At 44.7% G+C, this 17032-nt stretch overlaps 1 protein-coding gene across 4 annotated transcripts in view; it reads left to right on the forward strand.

The window, feature by feature from the left end:
• Positions 1-17032, forward strand: part of PIGR (polymeric immunoglobulin receptor) — a 91472-nt gene that overhangs the window by 63147 nt on the left and 11293 nt on the right. For all 4 annotated transcript variants that reach the window (XM_053249665.1, XM_053249666.1, XM_053249667.1 and 1 more), the window contains exons 7-8: positions 6150-6288; positions 11292-11410. In XM_053249665.1, coding sequence (XP_053105640.1) covers positions 6150-6288; positions 11292-11410 — 258 coding nt within the window. The remainder of the gene's footprint in view (positions 1-6149; positions 6289-11291; positions 11411-17032) is intronic.

The following is a 17032-nucleotide window of genomic DNA, read 5'->3' on the forward strand; positions in this document are numbered from 1 at the left end:
TAATAACCAACAGTATTGATGATAAAATTCAGCCATCCCAGGTCCTTGGGAAGGACTTGATGTCTGGATAAAACAAACCAGTCAATAACACCTGTCTGACTGTGTAAACAAGAAATAATAATGTTATAATTAGTGAATACTGAAAGTGCATTCAAGATTCCTAAGGGCAGCTATGGAAGCGGCTCATGCTTGCGGTTCTTTGCCTTTCACAATTGATAAGCCCTATTCAGACATGTTGTATGAGTGTACAGATGTCAGTACACTTATACATGTTTTTGTGTGAGTGACTGTAATTTTGTTCATTTAAACACTGAACGTAGTGTACCCTCTCGAATGCATGGGACAGATAGGAAGTGTACTGCTGTACCTGTGTTCAGCATAACGTGTGAATAACTGTACCTGTGTACAGATCTGTACCTGTGTACACTGTACACATGTACGAGTGTTTAACATAACATGTGAATAGAGTTACAGTGTAGCCAAATGTGTGTGTGACTTGGTAGACTGAGATCTTTAAACTACATCAGGGAAGCAACAGTTCAGTTCAGAAGGGTCCGCCCCTCCTTATTCCCCACACATAAGCACTCCCCAAATGATCAGACTGGTGAATGTCCAGTATCTCACAAAGCATTGTGCACACAATCAGCCATCAGTACAGCAGCAACTCCCCTGTGATGGGCCCTTCTAGTCACAGGACTCTATGACAAAGTGGTCACTGGCTGACCAGGACCCATTTTTAGCAGTGATCCATGCACTTGATCACCAGACTAGGGTATGGGGGCTCCTCTTTGAACTGGGTTGCAGGAGTTGTGTGGGTTCACACATGCCTGAAAACCTGGGCTACATGCCTCTTGGGCTCTTTCTGCTGCTCATGTGTAAGACCTTACTGGGTGGCATCCAGACCTTTGGTGCAATGGCGCACCATTGGTGAAGCGCCTGTGAATGGAAGGATAGTCTCCTTGAACAAAGACCCCTTGCATGAATACTACTCTCCTGTTCAAAGTGGAGACTGACTCCCACTGACTATGCACTGCTTCAACCCAAGGTCTGGATGCTGAACATTGGTAACAACAACAATAGTTACATGTGCATGGATTCCAATGGACATAGGTACATCTAATTCTTTCTTAGATCATGACTTACATTTGAAAGTAAATTAAGTATTTTCTTCATTCATTTATTGTTACCTCTTCCATCCCCAGTCATAGAAATTATGGAAACATCACTCCTTTTCATTTCATTTTTCTACTCCATCTTTTGATAAGAGTGGCAGCCATTTCTAATCAGAATTTTTTTAAAAAAAATAACTTGAATCGTCTCTATTGGAATTTCAACACTTGCAGCAATGTCCAAAATCCCACTACAAGTGCACTAAGTTAAGTCAACCTGTTTGCACATATGATTATTCAGACCAGCTGAATTAGGCTGATCGCTGCTTGATATTTATGTATGCTGACTACATGAGTAAAAGTCAGTATATAAACAAATGAATCTGAAACCTGTCTCTTCCAAATTAGGGGAACTGCAATACCCCCAAACAGCATACTTCCCCACAGTCTAGAAAGTTGAAAATGAGTGCATAGCTAGATCAGGGGACCAAAACCACTAGAAAACTTTGAATATGACACATTAGCATATCAAACAGTCAGAAAACAAGATTCAGATGTTTGGCTCATATTAGAGAGCGAGGGAAGGCACACATACCCACAGAATTTAGGCTGTAGGAGTACCATTCCCTCTTTACATACTTGACATTAAAGGGAGCAAGGATTTGCAATGGCAGTCCAGATCTTTGGTCTGAAAGCAGGTCCATCATGTGACCTGATAGAGGGGCATGGGCATTCCTAATGCCTGTATTTGAATAATCCTTAAGGCTGTTCTCACGACCAGCCTAACCCTGCCGGGCTGCCCCTACCTAGGCTGCCCTCGCAGATCCCTCCACTACCCGCCTGCCTAAACCCCTTAACAAACCTGGCTTTTAGTTGAGGTCAAGGGTGCTCTCGCACCCTTTCCCAGGCTACAAGGTATTGTGTGACTCCTTGGGCTAAGTGCAGCCTGAGGAGTCACAGAGATTGGCGCATAGAATGTCTGTCTGATGGGGAAATCTCCAATGCAACGCCTGAGCTGCACATTGCATTGAGGGATGCCTGGAGGCTGGAACTACAAATTCTGGCCCTGGATCCCTCCACCCTGCTCTGTGCTTCACGGAGCTTCACGGAACAGGGCTGTCCATGTGGATGCACAGAGGCACACTGAGGAAGGGAATTTGGGCTGTCTGGGGTGGGGGGGAGGTATTTTAAGGACAGCCTTCCTTACATTATATGAAGGTTGCTATTCAGCACTGGCAGCTTGGAACATATCTAAGGCCGCCTTTGTATGTCATGGACATCTCTTTTAACTGAGGCTCCAACAGAGCCCCAGTTTCCTTCTCATTCTCCCCAGAGCACTCCCAGATGATCCTGATCTGCAGTCTGGGAGACTGCAAAGAGGGCAGAACTGGCTTCTCAAGCTTCCTCCAACCAGGAAAGCTGCAGTGGCAGTCCACTGAATTTGGGAGCAGGAGGAGCATCCTCCTCTTAACTCTAGTTTTGGCAGCTTTCCAAATTTGGAAAATGCTCTCCAGCCTCTGGACCCTTGGTTGGGTAAGTGTACCTTCCAACCAATGGTTCATCTGGAATTTGGAGGTAGGAATAAGAACTGCGGTTGGGTCCTGTAACCGTGGGTCCGATAATTTGGGTATCATGGTGGGCCAACCTGAGGTGAGTTTACCTCAGGTTTCCTGTGACATCCAAAGGCAGCCTAGGTGTGTGAAGTACAAGCTAATGTTCTAGTATGAACATTTAATAATGGTTTAACAAATGGGATTTCCTAACTGGTGTGACAGTGCTTAGGAGATGTCGTATCCCCTCATGTTACATCCTGGTTGTGAGGTGGCATTACTTGTGGCCAGGGGCAAACCTAGGTGATTTGGGTGCCCGGACCGCCCAGCCACGAGCCCCCCTGCGTAAGGTGCCCTGAAACCTCCTTAGGGGACCCATCGCCAAACCTCTGTGATTGTGTTTTTCCCCCCCATTATTACCATGGACGAGGTATGTCTGCGCAGGGGAGCGGAGCAGAGCAGTCCTCCCCTTTTCCTCTTCCCCTAGTGGCAGTGGGGACCATAGCGCTGCTGGGCCCATTCATTCAGGCCAGCGGTTTTTTCCAACAGTGAGGCACATCTGTGCAGTTTTGAGATCGTCGCAAGCCCGTGACATCACGGGCTTGTGACGATCTCAACTGCACAGATGCGCCTCACAGTTGGAAAAAGACTCTGACCCAAATGGATGGGTCCAGCATTGCTCCAGCCCCCACCGGGGGAGGGAGGGGGAGGCAAAAAGGACTGTTCTGCTCCACCCCCCCACAGCTACCCCTCAGCCATGGTAATAATAAAAAATAAACACCAACCCCCTCCCGGAGATTTGGTGGGGCAGGCATGAGGTGGCCTCCGGAGGGCCCCAGCCATTTGGAGCCCCCCCCCCAGACCTTGGAGGACTGGACCAGGTCCCCAGGCTCCGGGGGTTAGAGCGCCTCTGCTTGTGGCATTGGGCCAGCACAGGGAAAGGGCCCAAGACCTTGGGCAGGCACAGTAGCTTCCACTTGTACACTTGCATCAGCAATTGCCATTTGGCCTTGAAGTAGCATGGGGGGACCATGCCAAGGAACTTCCATGGCAGAAATTCACCTGCCCACTCTGTGTACCATCCTAAAGCTTTTTTGATCCCCAGACAGCCAGAAGTGAATGCATTTGTTCCTTAGTAGCCTTGTCTAACAAGTGGAGCACGCTGAGACAGCTCTGCCAGCCTCTCATAGAGTAGCACAGTTGGGGGAGGCCCTAGTTCAAGCCTTGTTCAATTTAGGAATTTCAAAACTAGAGTATGCCCAGCAGATGGCACTCAAGTCTGTGTTTGAAGACCTTCAGAGAAGTTTCTCCTAATCTTTCAACTGCACTTTACCTTCTGAAGACTATTGGATCTTCTGTAACTTAAATCTACTAGATCAAGTCCTGCTCTTTGGGGTGGCAGAGCAGAGGTGCTCTTACCCCCAGACCTTGGGGCCCTGGTCTGTGGCCTCCAAGGTCTGGGGGGCTCTCCACAGGTCCAGGGGGCCTCCTGCCACCACCCCATGCCACCTCACAGCGGCACAGGATGGTTTGTTTGTTTTTTAAATGAGGGGAGCCTCATGGCAGAGGGTGGTCCGGGTACCAAAATTACTTAGGTGTGCCACTGTGTTAGAGAGCAAGTCTTTGCCCTCTTCTGTATGGCAGCCCTTCAGGTATTTGAAGAATACTATCATAGTCCCCCCTCAACCTTCTCTTCTCCAGGACTAGTTCCTTCAAACTTTCCGCATAAGAGGTTGATTCCTCAAGCATCTTTATTACCCTTCTCTAAACCCATTCTGATTGTTTACAGCCTTTTAAAAGTCCAGCAACAAGAACTGGACACATTACTCCAGATGAGGTCTTTCTAGTGCAGAATATACTGTGAAACTATTACTTCATGTGACAGAAACTAAAACTACATTATCACCCCCACCTTCCCCCCCAGTTGCATTACACTACTCACACATGTTCAGCTTGTGATTGACTGCAATCCCAAGATTATTTTCACATATATTAGTGCTAGGCCAAATAACCACCATTATATATCTTTGCATTTGACTTTTGTTTTGGTTTTGATTTTGCCTAAGATGAGTTCATTTGTCTCAGTTGAATTTCATGTTGTTAGTTCACAGTCTAGTTTTCCATTCTGTCAAAGTTGTTCCTAATTTTCTTCCTGCCTTCTAAGGTAGCTGTATTTCCCAGTTTTGTGTCATCTGCAGATTTGATGAGGATTCCCTTCACCCCTTCGTCAGTAAAAAATATTGAAGTGTGCTGGGCTCAGAACACAATTCTGTGGCTCCCTGTGGGAAACCTCTCTCCAGTTTGACAAAGAGCCATCAATGAGCACAGTTTTCTAACCAGTTGTGAATTAATCTGATGGTGCTGTCATCAGGCCCAAATCTGGTGAATTTGCTAGCCAAAATATCAAGGGGATCTTAAGACAGGCCTGCAGGAGGGTTTTCCTAGGCCAAGGTAGGGGGTGACTGAAGGCTGGATTGTCCTCGGAGGAACCATTAGCTGACAGTTAGCTGACTTTGTCTGAATACACCTGATAACTGTGGCAAAGGTAAGCCACACTTGAAAAAGCATTCTGGAAATGCTTACAAACATAACCATAGTACAGAACACTGCCAATGTTATCATATGTGCTGATGTACAATTTTTTTTCAAAAGTAAGATGAAGAGTTTCATATTTATAATATTTATTTATCCATCTATTTATTTATTATTTTTCTGTGTAAACCCTGAACCATTTTTGGAAGGGCGATATAGAAATCGAATGAATGAATGAATGAATGAATTTAAATATTTTTAGCTTGCCTCTCAGTCAAAGATGCTTGAGGTGGATCACAACACATTTTAACACAATAAAATGAAATAATTTTTTTAAAGAATTCATAAAACAAAACATAGATTATAAAACGGATGTAGTCGGCAGCAATAAAATCAGCAGTAAGACCAGATTCTGTTAAATGTTCAAATAAAAAGGATTTTCCATCTGTCTTCTAAAAGGGTAATAGACTTTTTTTCTTGTGACTATGGGATAAATAATGTATGTCCAAAATGCAATTTATTTCGAAATTGCTTATTGGTATTGTAGTTTAATATGAGTTATTAAAATAACCATTTTCGCATTTTTACCTTAAAGGAATGGAAGAGCCCCTGGCTCTTGGCCCTTTTTTGAAAGCTGTATTGCAGGTTTGCAATATGAAAAATTGCCATCTTGATGGCAACCTGATGCTGGATGATGATGGCAACCTGACGCTGGTCAACAACAATTTATTTTTAAAATTCATGTGACTTTTGTATAGATATCTGAAACTGGGTATTATCAATGTCTAGATATATTTGTACAATTCCATGGTATGTAATGGATTTCAGTGGAATGTCAGAATTATAATCCTAGATGATCTCTTGTTTGTGTATTAAAAATGCTGACTGTTTCCTTCTTTCCTTCCTTTTGTTTCGTCATGTACCACTGAATGCCAATTGCTCACACACTACTAAATAGTCCTTCTAAACTCTGAAGAAGCTCCCAATCCGAAAGCAGGATCCAATGCTGTTGTTATTCCCAGGAAGAACTCTGAAAACAGGAATTCTCCCTTAGATGAAGCCAAGGCAGCAGCAGGACCTGGAAGTTCAGCAGAAGGGTGAGCCACTGTAAAAGTCTTGAATACTTTATAGTTATTGTGAACCACGCAGATGGGCAAGCAGGAAGTCAATATTTACTTATGTGTAGAATTAGATAAATGAATGTAATCTGAATGTAAAAGCTATTGTAAAAGCCAGTGAAATTTTAAATGCAAAGAATACTGAAGTATGAGTGCACCATACTGAAAGAAAACAAGGGGGAAGAAGCAGTTCCTGTTACTGGATTTAACAGATAAGTGTTACTTAGCAGGTTAAATGAGAATGAGGCGGGTCTCACGATCCGTGAGACCCTCTTTTTTAAAAACAGCATCACTAGTTATGTGTGTGTTTAAATACAGTCATCCCTCGCCAACCGCAGTTTTGAGTATATGTGAATGGGAAATTGTGACAGGTCTTGCCAACTACAACCCAAGTATCTGCGGTTGGCAAGGTTTTTTAGTGATGGGTTGTTTTCCCCCCCAGTGATCGCAGGGGGTGGGGGCGGTTCCAGCAGTTCGATCTGCTCACTCCTCTTGGTGACCCTTGCTGACCTGCTGTCCCTTGCCAATTTAAATTGCCTTTGAGTGAATTTTTTTTGTGGGGGGGGGGCGTTAAAAAAATTTCTAGAGGTCCAATCTGCTCATTCTTCTTGGTGACTGCCAACAACCTGGATGGCTTTAAGATGGGTTTGGATAACTTCATGGGGGAGAAGTCTATAAATGGCTACCAGTCGGAGGGCTCTGGGCCACCTCCAGCCTCAAAGGCAGGATGCCTCTGAGTACCAGTTGCAGGGGAGTAATGGCAGGAGGGAGGGCATGCCCTCAACTCCTGCCTGTGGCTTCCAGCAGCATCTGGTGGGCCACTGTGCAAAACAGGATGCTGGACTAGATGGGCCTTGGGCCTGATCCAGCCGGGCTATTCTTATGTTCTTATGACTCTTGGCAATATTATAAGGTTTTTGGTGATTTTTTTTAGCAATTCCCCCCCTATTTTTCCTTTATTTTTAGGTCTTTTTGTGGCAACGGTTCCCCTAATCCCCTATTTCCCATAGACTTTAATGCCTTGCCAACCGCGAATTTGCCAATGGTATGGTTTTACCAGAACAGAACCCTAGCAGTTAGCGAGGGATGACTGTACTACACTACCCCAGTCACATAGAAAGTGTGGGATGGAGGGATCCAGTTCTGAAAACAAAGAAAGCGCGTGGGCAGAGCTGTTGCAGCCACCACCTCACCTGTGCAACACCTCTCTACAGCTTCTCCCTCTGAGTGATGATACTGGGAGTGTGCTTGGCTGGGAGAAAAGCACTCTCGCTGAGGGGCTGTGGAGAAGTAAGCAGTGGGTTAGGGGAGCGTTTTGTCCTCTTTGTTTTAAAAACCAAATCCTCCCACTTCTTAAGTGATTGGGACAGTTTTGTATTTTAAGCATTTGGCACTGCCATCGCCACATTTACTTTGACCCTCACACTCGAAGGAATCTAGGATTGAGTCTGAAATTCACAGGCTTGATAAGATTATAATAAAAAGGTCAGTTAGGTTTCCAGAACACCTAAGCAAGTATTCTGGGTCCAACAGCAGTCAGTTCTGGATGCTTTAAAAAAGTGCAACTACTCTTTTCTTTCTGTTATGTCAAGCTCCATTTTCATGACATTATTGTTAAAACTATGTATGCCCTGACCACTCTAGTTAGACCAGTGATTCTCAAACTTGGGTCCTCAGGTGTTATTGGACTTCAACTCCCATAATCCCCAACCAAAGGCCACTGAGGCTGGGGATTATGGGTGTTGAAGTCCAATAACACCTGAGGACCCAAGTTTGAGAATCCCTGAGTTAGACTCTAGTAATGAAAATCCATATAGTTGACTGGCCCTTTTTCAAGGGTAAATTAGCTAACACACTGAATGATAGTATTCAGCCCATACTATCGTTTTGATGTGCTTTTTATTAGTTGAAAACACCCGGGGGGACTGTTATGTCACAGTAACTGGTCTTGTGAAGCAAAGGGTGAGATAGTGAGCGACTATGTCATAGTGCTGCTTTCACCTGAAACAACAAAATGGTCATGTTGTACCCAAGATTTTGCATTGTAATGAGCTGAATGAAGACGACGGCTATGGACATAACCAATTCCTGGGTTTGCCACTAATTTTATTTGATGGGACCTGACAAATCACCTGTATTAACCTCAATTTACTCACTTGCAGAAAACAAAATCTCCTGTTTGGAGGTGGGGCATAATTCAATGGTAGCACACCTGTTTTGCACACATACAGTTACAGATTAAATCCCTGACATCTCCTTTCTCTTGTTAAAGGATTTCAGCAGGTAACAGGATGAGGAAAGGAATTTCAGTTTGATAGCCAGACTGCATTTTATGCAGACAATGCCATGGGTGCCCAATGTAATGTGAAGTTTGGCACTGAGACCTGCAGTCTGAGTACATCAGGGCTTCCTAACTGTGGGTCTCCGACAGTCCAACTACTATTTTTGTAGTCATTGTTGCTGGGGATGGTGTGAGTTATAGTCGAACAGCCACTGGGGACACAAGTTTGGGAACCCCTGGGATAGACAGTACTGCTTGTTAGGGTTGCGCATTTTGTATTTTTTCTGTTTCAATTCGTACCAAATCCGAATCAAACCCATTTTGTATTTTGTCCGAAATTAAGCCTTCCAAATCACCCCAGTTTTGTTTTGTATCCAAATTAATCCGAATCCGAATTAATTCAGATTTAAAAGTGGGTCACATGGTCAAAAGAGTTAGTGGGGGGGTTATAGTGCCCAATGAGTGGAAGCTACCACAAAAATTTCAAAGGAATTTGGCAAACTGCTGATTTTTGGTGAATTTTTGAAGATTGCGTGTCTTTCAGATTTTCTCCATAGGGTATGATGGAGGTTTCAGGAAAAGTATAGCTTCACAACTGAAGGGGTGGGGGGGAGTGAAGTGTGGTTGGTGGTAGTGCCCAGTTGGTACAAGGAAGCTACCACAATTTTTTCAGAGGAATTTGGCAAAGGGCTGATTTTTAAAGAATTAATGAAGTTAACGCGTCTTTCAGATTTTCTTCATAGGGTATAATGGAGGTTCCTGCACTTGAGGGGCACTGGGGTGGCTCAGAGCAAGAGGCGGTGTAGTGCACATAGGGTGCCAACCACCCACGTGGGTTGCCAACCCATGAAGTACAGGGTTTTGTTGTTCTAGAGGTGTTCTGAGAGTAGATTCTCTAGTAGCATATGAGAATGGATTCATGGTATTTCATTAAAAATCTCATTTGCTACCAGAGAATCTAAACTCAACACTTCAGAAACAATAAAGCCCAGTACCCCAATGGGTTAGCAATCCAGGGGGGTGGTTGGCACCCTCTGTGCACTACACCACCACTCGCTTCGGGCCATCCCAGTGCCCCCCAGGTGGAGTTATGGGGCTTCTGAAACCTCCAATGTTCCCTATGGGGAAAAAATCTAAAAGATGCGTAAACCTCAAAAATTCCTAAGAAATCAGCCCTTTGCCCTATTTGGAATCTGGGTGCACCACCCTTGGGGCACTGCCACCCAACCCACTATTTTGCCCCTGAAGCCCCACATAAACAAGTTGAAAGCATGAAGAGAATGATGAACAACAACGACACTTAATTTTTTGGCACAGTTATTTGAGAATTTTGCAGCTGTTGGGAGCCTGTCCCTGTGGCACTAGCACAGCAGCACAACCCATTTGTGGATTCAAGCAATCTTTCAATAAAAACACTCCCTCCCCATGGAACAGTGACCACAGGTCATTTGAGATAGCAAGATAGACCAATGCCTTGGTACTATGGAACAGCTTCAAATGTTCATTTAACTGAAGTGGAGTGAGCCATAGCCCAAACAAATCAGCCTACTGTTCAGAATTGTTGAGATTTATCATCACTGCATTTAAGAAAGTGCAAAACCATGGATCATGGTTACAAGAAAGAGAGAAGCAACTAAGATTCCTGGGGATGTCAATAGATTGACAGGGCTATTCCCCATCCCCCTCCTTTTGTCTCCTGTAGTCCCATGTGGATGACCTGTAGTCCCATGTGGATGACCAATGTGGATGAAAAGTTGTGAACCACTGGCTTAGACATCATGTCCTACCAAATTACATTGTGGCCTAAATTACATTAGACTGCTCAACTTGGGCAACAAAACTTAGACACCACTATAACTCATAAAAATCAGAAGAAAAACAAAATAGCTCTTCAAAAGACCCCTGAACAAGTCAAGAGATGCTTTCTAAACCTTTGGAAAGAAAAACCCGTATAATTTCAGAACTTTCCTAACCAGCTTCTCGAAAAGCTTCTCCACACAATTTATACCATGACTTTTAACAAGAGCTTTGGAATTGCACTGAGCTCCCAAAGATATTTGGGTATTTCTGTCTCAAAATGCTGTCTTCCAAATCCCTTTGCAAGGTCAGTTTGCATTTCAGTCACACTGAATACAACACATACTTAACTAAACCATTCATGCTCAACAGCTTTTTGCATATCTTATCTTCTGCTAATCACTCAGTGCCTCAGCTGGAGTGGAGAGAGTCAGAGAAATCAATTTCAATTGCAATGCTTTTGCAAAGAACAAAGCATTCTGTCCGAAACACAGTCATTTCAATTTGTAAACAAAAGTCTCTGTTTTTTAATTCTTGATTTTGTTTTTGTTACAAAAGCTCAGAAATTGACATTTTCGGGCACAAAACATTTTGTACCCAAATCAGAATTCACAAGCCTACTGCTTGTGACATGTTGTCATTTGATATTACTCTATGGTTGTATCATTGGCCTGAATAAATTAATCTGTGAAGGATGTCTTCAGTTCACCGGATTGTGCCTCAGTAGGGAATGGGAGTAAAGCGGCATATCACTGTGAGGATAAAACAATTATTGTCTTGTTCTGAATCTTGGCTATGATGTTTCCATTTTAAATACTCATCATTTCTTTCTGAAGAATATATGTAAGTGTGTGAGGATAGCATTCAAAGGTTCCCATTGTATAATTTTAATTTATTTTTCCAGCCAAAAAGACAGTACACATTCCACAGTTCTTCTCTCAGTTTTGGTTCCCCTTGCAGTTATGCTTCTGCTTTTCGGTACCGTCTTTGTTGTTCTCAAGTTCAAACTTTTCAAGAATTCAGGTGAGTTTACACCAGCTTCAGCTTGCATAAGATATTATTTTAAACATGTATATAAGGCATTAATATGTATTTGAACCTTCACTAATCAAATTGTACATTCAAGGGGCTGTTGAATTTTTCCAAAGTTGCTGGCTTTGGGAAGGTGAACTTTATAAATAATGGCTTTTTCTTAATGGGACCTACCTTCCTCCCATATGATCTTCACTCGCTGTCGCATGCCCACACAACCCACACGGTTCTGTGCAATGCAGATCGCCGGAAGCCGAGACTCATTTCCCCGACCTCCAGGAATCCCACAATGCACCACACGATGAACAGGAATGGGGTGCTGTAGGCACCAAACTCTGTGTATGCACTTGGACTGCGTGTAGCCCAAGCACACACACGATCCCAAGACCGAGGTTAAGGGCATGCTTGTGCCCTTAACCCTGGCTAAAGGCTGGGGTAAAAAGTCAGGTTAGGCAGAGTGAAAGTGCTCAGTTCAGGGGGCAAACCCAATGCTCCAGACAAGCAGCTTAACCCAGGCTGGGCTGCCCTAGTATGAGTTAGGCTGCTCATGAGAATTGCCTCAGTGGCTGTCAAGTGGCTCAGGCTAGAAGCTGGGACTGGGAGAGCCAGGCAATTAGTCATGTTCAGGGACCAACCCAGTAGTCAGAGGTTGAGCCAAAGAGACAATCAGGAATCAGAGGTCAAACCAGTAGCCAAAGGTCAGGAACATGCCAGAGGTCACATCAAGTTACACCAAGTCACACCAAGACAGTTTGAGGAATCAAGCAGGAAACAAAACACGCCAGAACAAGAAGACCTTGATACTGAGGCAAACTTTGCCTCAGGAAGCTGCCACAACGGGCAGCAACATGCAGAGTTTCAGATCAGGCAGAACATAACAGTTATATTGGTGAAGTGTCATTCCTTTTCTAAACCTTATGTATTATTATGCTTATGTTTATTATGCTCCCCTCTCCCCAAAATCTTTATCTGAATTGGCTAACAGTGAAAACTTTTGGAAACTTTTGGAAACTTTAGAACAAACTTAAAACACTGCTACATATATACCATACCATACCATACCATACCATACCATACCATACCATACCATACCATACCATACCATACCAATACAATGAAATGACAGCTTTGATAAGAGCACAAACTTCACTTTGTTCACATTCCACTCAGCCTTCCCCCTACCCTCAGACATATGTTGAAGCTAAGTGGAATGATTGCTGGTGTTGCGTCCCTCTCAGTGTTACCATTTCCCTCACCATTTCCCTTCTCCTAGCACTGGAATACACCCCACGATTACCTTTACTATCCTCAGAATCCTCCAACTGCATATGCATCGATCAATGTTTACCCCTGCCTTTTCTTTTTTCTTTTGCTGACGAGCAGAGGGCCTTTTAAAAAGGTCAGTTACTTCGCTTTCATTATAGTGTGATACCCCCTGCCTCACAGAACCCTTTTTAGCATACTTTCCAGTAGGCTTGTGAGATCACCTGGCAGTCTGTGTGTGTGTCCGTGTGTCTGTCCGTGTGTCCCCCGCGATCAACTTCGCAACGCCTGGACCAATATGAACCAAATCGGGTACAGTTGTAGCCGACACATAGCAACACCTCAATGGTATAGTTTGTGATTATGTCATCCACCCAGAACCGAGATGGTGGACATGTAAACTTTTGAGGCGCAAGTGGGCTAACTTATGAACCACCTTGATTTGAACCTATTTTGCTACAGTTGTAGGGACACATAGGGATGCCCAAATGGTGTGGTGTGTAATGATGTCATCCACTCCAATTCAAGATGGCAGCCACGTGAACATCTGAGGCGCAAGCAGGCTAATTTGTGGACTTTCTAACCAATTTAAACCAAATTAGGAACAGTTGCAGTGAGTGACACAAAGGGACACCTCAACGTTGTAGTTTGTGATGATGTCATCCACCCTGATCCAAGATGGCGGATGCGTAAACCTTTGAGGCACAAGTGAACTGCTTAACCGATTTGAACCAAATTTGCCACAGCTGTAGGGACACATAGGGATGCCCTAATGGTATGGTGTGTGATGATGTCATTCACTTCAATTCAAGATGGCAGCCTCATGAACATCTGAGGTGCAAGAAGGCAAATTTGTGGATTGCCTAACCTATTTGACCAAATTGGATACAGCTGTAGTGAGTGACACACATGGACATCTCAACGGCATAGCTTGTGATGATGTCATCCATGCTAATTCAAGATGGTGGACGTGTAAACCTTTGAGGTGCAAGTGAGCTAACTTCTGAACTGCTTAACCAATTTGAACCAAATTTGCTGCAGCTGTAGGGACACATAGGGACACCTCAATGGCATAGTTTGTGATTATGTCATCTACCCCAATCCAAGTTGGTGGATACATAAACTTTTAGGTGCAAGTGGTCTAACTTGTGGACTGTCTAACTGATTTGAACCAAATTACATACAGCTGTAGTGAGTGGCACACAGGGACACCTCAGTGGTGTAGTTTGTGATGATGTCACCAAGCCCATTCCAAGATTGTGGGTGCATAAACCTTTGAGGTGCAACTGATTTGAGGACTGTGTAATTGATTTGAACCAAATTTGGAACAGCTGTAGTGAGTGACACACAGGGACACCCCAATGGTGCAGTTTGTAATGATGACACCCACCCAAGATGACAGACACATGAACAATTGAGGCTCAAGAGATCTAACTTGTGGACCTCGATTTGCACCAAATTTAGTCCAGATGTAGAGACAGTGAAAAGAAAGTTGGCTGATTAGTTCTTACTAGAACAAGTTGTTACCTTCTCCCTTTGTCCATTTCTGTGCCCTGTGCCCTGTATCACACTTAATACCCTATTTGAAAGCAGAGGGAGTGATTCCTCTCTTATGACAGAATTCCTTTATTATGACAGATATTATCTTTGGTGATCAGAAAAAAGTGATAAACAGAAAACTGCATTGCAGGATTGAAAAGATATAGATGATACCTGATAGATATGAAGCATTTTGAAAATTAATTGATCTGTTCCTAGAATCTTAGCTCCAGATCGGAACTCAAATTATGGGAGAAAGATAGGAAGGACATTAATGAAATCTACAAAACTGTGCCACCGTTCCCTCTAAGGTGCATGGCTGTGTGTGCATCCACCCCACAAGCCTCCCATGCAACGAGCCCTAACTGCTGCTCACTTCATCTGTGGTTGCTGCTCCCCCTCACCTCCTTTCCCCATCACCCCTCACCTCTACCTCCCCCCTCTTGTGAAGGAGGGAATTGTCTCCTTCAGAGTCTCGTTTACTGCCACTGCCACGTGGAATTGAGCAATAGGCAGGTAGAGGCGGAGGGCACGGAACCAGTTCAGAGGCCCTTTATGGGGCCATTGTACTTTGGTTTTGTGCATTTATCTGCATCCCCCCCCCCCACTGCCCTGAGCAATGTCATGTGGCTGGCAGGTGGGGAATGTTTCTCTGAGTGCAGATTTGAACTAAAAGCCATGGAAGTTGCCTTTTCACTGAGGAAACATTGGGAGGGTCCACTGCCATGGTTGTGGCAGGATCAGTTCCTGACTTGGTAATGGGATAAGTTATATCATCAGTGGAATGAAACACAAATAGTAAGAGACAGAAGTATTACAGTATAGGTTCCACCAGTCTGAAGGCAGGGGGATGATGTGACATGTGTGCGAGCACACACAATGTGTGCATGCACACCGGGTACTTCCACTTACTCCCGGTCCTACAAGGGGATGTGGCAGCAGGGAGGTACGCTGCTGCCTTGCCCGACTGGTTTACAATGGAGTGCTGGGGTCGGGGGGAGCAGCGGGAGGGGTGAGTGCACCTCCCCTCCCCTTAAAGTAATCCCCCCACCTTTGAACTTCTCTGCTCCTGTTCCGTGCACATCCCTAGCGGAGGGGGTGAAGGGAGGCATTCTCTGGGATGAAAGTGCCCTGCGGAACCTCACTGGGAAGTTGTGTGCTCTCCAGAGTCTCTCTCTCTCTCTCTCTCTCTCTCTCTCTCTCTCCTCCCACTCCCAGGATCATCGTAGCTGTAGTTGGCAAACAAGTGACCCAGGGCACAGAACAGAGGGGAGTGGGTGGGCGGGAGGTGAAAGGTTACGCAGGAGATTTCACAACACAAAGGTGAAGGAGGTGGAGGCTGCAAGCCTGCTAAGCAAGTCCACACAGAGCTGTTTTGCTGGGAAGCTTGGCCAGGAGGGTGCGGGACCTGTGGCACAAGATCCCCCAAAACAAGTGCAGTGCCTGAAGGCAGGAGAAGATAGCACCAGGGTGTTCTTTTTTCCTCCCTCCCCCATTGCGGGGGGGGGGGGGGTTGAGTGACAGCTGCCAGGCAGGGCTGGATTCTGCCCACCAGAAGGCAGTCCACGATGGGTACCCCCAAAGTTCCTGATCAATTCTCGCACAAGTGAATATGCCTGGCGTGTGCAATTCAATAGATCATTTTTGTGCTGTGCTCTTCCAACTTCGGTTGCTCCTTGCCTCAACAATATGGCTTATGTTTATTTAAAAACACCTCTGTTTTTTAAAATCCCACTTTTTCTCTGGGAGGAGCTCAGGGTGGCAAGCGTCTGGTGGGGGCCACAGTTGGCCTTCCTGTTGCTGAGAAGACAAGCTGGGGCTTTTCAGCCTAATGAATAGTGTTTGGGCATTTTAACATCTTAAATTGCAACCATCCTGTCTGTTCTCCTAAGGGAAATCCCTGTCCAAAGCATTGGGTATGTCAAGACCCTTGGAAATCATAGAGTTTGGCTTCGTTCTGGGGGTGCTTCCCCCTCCCCCAGGTTTAGACCACAAAGCATGGCATATTAATCATTTCCGTGTGTGTGTGTGTGTGTGTGTGTGAGAGAGAGAGAGAGAGAGAGAGAGAGAGAGAGAGAGAGAGAGAGAGAGAGAGAGAGAGAGAGTGTTTTATATGCACACACTGCCTTGATACTGCCGCCCAGAAAAAAACTCTTTCCACTCACTAATAATAAAAATTAGAAGGAACACTGCCCTTGACTAGGGATGTGTGTCTCGTTTCGGATACAAAACATTTTGTGCACAAAACAGGCCATTTCGGCTGATTTGTAGCCAAAACAGAACACCCAATGCTCAAAACAGAAAATTTTGTAGCCAAAACAAAACGTCCCTGTTTCAGATACAAAACGTTTTGTTGTTTTGGCTGTTCCGGAACTCCATTTTGCAATCGCAAAAAGTCTTTCTCCTTCAGTCTCCATTTTGAGTTTTGACATCTGTTTGAATTTCCAGCCCTTCCAGCCCACAGATTGGCCAGCGAAAGCATGTGCTGATCTGCTGGCAATTGCCTCCTTATTCCTTTTAAGCAAATTTAAGGGTAAATTTTACCCTCTTTGGCTAGTGGGGCAGTGTGCATTTACCCTCACTCGCCAGTGGGGCAGTGTGCATTTCATTCACACTGTTGTATGTAGATCAATTGCATTTTGGGTGGGGGGGATGTGGATGTGCATGACCTTTGGAAATCTGCCTGATTTTTCCCAAAGCTCTGCTGTTGTTGATGTGTGATGTGTGATGTTGATGTTATTTGGGGTGGATTCGGGGCAGAAAGGGGGCTTTGGGGGCAGAGGAGTGGTTCAGGTGGTAGTGCCCCAATGG

The sequence above is a fragment of the Hemicordylus capensis genome, chromosome 4, assembly GCF_027244095.1.
Source record: "Hemicordylus capensis ecotype Gifberg chromosome 4, rHemCap1.1.pri, whole genome shotgun sequence".
Classification (NCBI taxonomy): Eukaryota; Metazoa; Chordata; class Lepidosauria; order Squamata; family Cordylidae; genus Hemicordylus; species Hemicordylus capensis.